Genomic DNA, 3,501 nt, shown 5'->3' on the forward strand with positions numbered 1-3,501 from the left:
AATATACCCCAGTTTTTTTCGAAATCAAATTTTTATTTTGCCTTTGTTTCAATACTAACGAATTTTTATGGGTCTCCATTGCATTTTATGTGGTTTTTGGGGGACCTATAAAAAATGATTGATATTAGCAAATGGTTAAGTAAACAATTGGGTATTATTATTGAAAGTCTCCTGGAGAGATACAAAGATTGAAAAATATTGATTTTCAAGAATTCTATCCTACGAAAAGTTGTTTTTTTGTTTGACCTCTGAATATGTTTTGATTTCAAAAAAAAAGAGGGGTATTTTTTTTTGGTATAGAATAATCCTATTGGGTGAGAGCATTAAAATTCAGACTTTATTTTTCTTAGATCACCCTAATGAGCATACATGCCAGTTTTATGTCGAATATACATTTTAAGTAAATAAAAGTCGAATTGTGGCGGAAAATCAGTTACTTTTAATTTCCTTATTTTTTTCGAGTTCAAAGGCAGTCGTCGATGGAAATTCATACAAACCAACTACGCAAAAAACTTAGCAAATATACGAAAAAGTAGAGCTAATCAATGCACACTCACACTGATCACTTATGTATAAGCTATGAACGAGTGGATTTTACTATTGGGTATTTAAGGTTGTTGTAAAAAGCGGAAATTCTTTCTAAACCATACTTAGCAAATATTTAAACATCAAACAGCTAGTTTTTCTTGCTAAAATTATATAGATATTGTATGTATGTATGCAGTGTGAAAAGCAACCGAATATTAGTATGCAGATAAGCGACACCTTTGGAGGGTGACGCGGTTACATATACGAGCATTAACACCAAATACCATATTTTTGCGTTAATATGAACACACGCACACATATAAGTATGTATTTGCTTAAAAACATTAGCGGCAAAAAATCAGCAGATTATTATTCCACGCAAATCAAATGATCCGAGTGCATTTGCGTCGCCATGTGGGGTGCAACGCCACAAAGCAAGGCCTGCCTCCTTTTGAAAAATAAAAGACTATCTGCTTGAATGTCTGATAAGCCCCCCGATTGATTTATAATGAATGTACATACATACATATATACAGAGGTATGCACGCCATATGTACATACATAGATAGGTGGAATGTTTTGTGCGAGCATACAAAGTTTGTCTATATATGTACATGTGTATATCGTCACCTAAGGGCAAAAAGGTGCCAAGTCCATGTTTTGCAATTGCTCAGGAGGGACTAGAAATCGATGTAGTTTTGTATTACCTGCCATTCTACATTAAAAAACTAAATTTTGAAAATAATGGACTTGGCACCTTTCACCTTTAGGTAGCGATATATTTTATTTAATATCTATGTACATTAATAAGTACATAGGTGTAAATATGTACATACCTACATACATACATTTTATTCTTTATGTCTTCAAAAAATTAAATTTATGTACATACCTATCGTTACCTTAAAAATGCCCTAACTATTCTTTTTTTCTAAATTCAGTGTTGCACAAAGATTGGTACATTACTTGAAAAGGACATAATAGATTGTACATCAAATACTACTTGCAGTGTTTATTTAAAGCCAATGTCTTGAAGGCAATTCTACTGAAGAACTCAAGGTTTTATAAAGTTATATAACAACTCTGTGAAGAAACAAAAATATTAGACATGGCCTTTCTAAGGTAACGATATGTACATCTTTTTTGTTAGATATTGAACTGCATTTTTATAAAAGCCAAAAATAATAATAAACATTAAACAAACAAAAGAATAATGGTCAAAACGCGTCAAGGCTGCATTTCTGTATTCATTCTGACCGATTATAATAAACTTTTTTGTTTACTTATACTTTAGAACGTTTTTGATGATATGTTAACGTATATTTCAAAAGCATTCTGTTTACTCTGGCTGTGAAATGGTATTATCTGGAATGTATAAAGAAACGCAGCCAAAATGTATCGTCCTTAGATATATGTTACCCACATTTTTAAAGAACTATCACAAGTTTTTGGCTTTGATTTCGTGTTTTATTGGCTTTTCGTGTAATAAAAGTAATGCAAATGAACAAATGAACGACTTCTTCGGGGCATTGTACGCAATGCTAAAACGTCAGTATCACTTCAATATTTTTGAAAACCAAAAAGGCGTGGCATTGGTATAAATTTTGGATAACAGCATATTAAGGTGAGGTAGTTTTACAAATGACACAGGAATTAAAACATATATACGTCTTCTTACATCCAGCTACGCGTTTTCTACAATTTTTGTACTTATATGTATCTACAATTAAACTTGTAATATTTCTAAATACATAATATGCAACTATTGCCTGAATTAAATGAAATTAAAACAGTTTGCTACTCAAATAAATACAATTTACTTAATTAACCCAAAATAGCTTTACAAAAATTTACTAACGAAGAATACTATATTTCATTAAATTCGGTTTGTTTCAAGAAAATCACTATCTTCCTCTTCCACCACGCTATAGGCAATCTTGGCGCTCTTCTTTCCTGTCGGTTTCTCTAGATGCGTTTCGAAGAATTCATCAACCGTATCCGTGTTCCACTTGGTTATCGAAAGTGTCTCTTGCACATTGCCTTTCGCGTCCAGCAACTTCACAATCGGATCAAGGCCACGCATGTATTTAATTTGTAAATTTGAATATTTCGCTGGTCTGCCACTTTTTATGAATGCTGCTATTTGTGGATAAGCGCGGAATTTGCACGTACACACTTCTAGTATGGCTTTCGGCCAAAGCCGCTGTACAGCCGGCAATTTATCTGGCGTGCAGCACTCCTGACAATGTGGCCTGTGAACACAGCAGGTTAACGATATCGTAGTTTAACAGTATATGTAGCGAAATTATACTTACTTTAACGCATCCAAGCCAAAATCATTTAATTTATCACAGGACGAGCACATCAGCTGCGCCTTGATAAATCCTAGCTCTCGACAATCTTGCGAAGTGAACTCAGCTAATATGCTGCACTGTAATCAATATACATATATGATGAAAAATATATGTACATTTACGAAAATCAAATTTGTAGTACTTACAGCACATATTCCTAACAATAATAAAACATATTTTATCATATTTGTAATTTTAATTGATGAAAAAGTGAAAAAACAAAAGACACGTACAATTTGATAACTAGAAAGAAAAAACATCAACAACACAGCTTGTTTGACATCTGAGCGATTTCACAGGGTGCCACCAAAAAAATTACGGGGTTCATTTTTTTCAGCTGAAGCAACGTCGGCAATGCAGGGCTCCAAAATAGAATAAGATGACAACAACAACATGCCCTTGATTTCAAATCACGGATACCGCCATTTGCGGTTTCCGGCAAAAAAAAATTCTACACATACAAATCTACCCAATTTGCTAAACGACTTCGAACAATTTGTTCGCTGGAGACGTTCGCCCACGACTCGCCGGCGAACTCGCCGTCGGATGAAAAGCACAGTTCGCCGGCGGGTCGCAAAAGCGACTCTCCATAAAACGATATACTAGCGAACTGCAAAAC

The 3,501-nt window shown here is 34.0% G+C and overlaps 1 protein-coding gene across 1 annotated transcript; it reads right to left on the reverse strand.

The window, feature by feature from the left end:
• Positions 1-1,973: 1,973 nt before the first annotated feature.
• LOC108379880 (15 kDa selenoprotein) lies at positions 1,974-3,166 on the reverse strand. The gene is made up of 3 exons (XM_017636237.1): positions 3,029-3,166; positions 2,844-2,959; positions 1,974-2,780 (listed from the first exon to the last, which is right to left on the reverse strand). Exons 1-3 carry the CDS (start codon positions 3,140-3,142, stop codon positions 2,405-2,407), a joined length of 606 nt encoding a protein of 201 aa, XP_017491726.1. The 5' UTR covers positions 3,143-3,166; the 3' UTR covers positions 1,974-2,404.
• Between the last annotated feature and the right edge of the window lie 335 nt (positions 3,167-3,501).

Source organism: Rhagoletis zephyria, unplaced genomic scaffold (genome assembly GCF_001687245.7).
Source record: "Rhagoletis zephyria isolate East Lansing unplaced genomic scaffold, Rhagoletis_zephyria_1.1 Rzeph_scaffold_17586, whole genome shotgun sequence".
Lineage (NCBI taxonomy): Eukaryota > Metazoa > Arthropoda > Insecta > Diptera > Tephritidae > Rhagoletis > Rhagoletis zephyria.

Excerpts from the sequence above, each read along its gene's own strand:
- LOC108379880 (XM_017636237.1), bottom strand. The coding sequence starts at position 3,142 with ATGTTTTTTCTTTCTAGTTATCAAATTGTACGTGTCTTTTGTTTTTTC. Across the intron at positions 2,960-3,028 it reads TATTGTTAGGAATATGTGCT|TGCAGCATATTAGCTGAGTT; the intron begins GTAAGTACTACA and ends TATTGATTACAG. Across the intron at positions 2,781-2,843 it reads TTTGGCTTGGATGCGTTAAA|GCCACATTGTCAGGAGTGCT; the intron begins GTAAGTATAATT and ends CTGTGTTCACAG.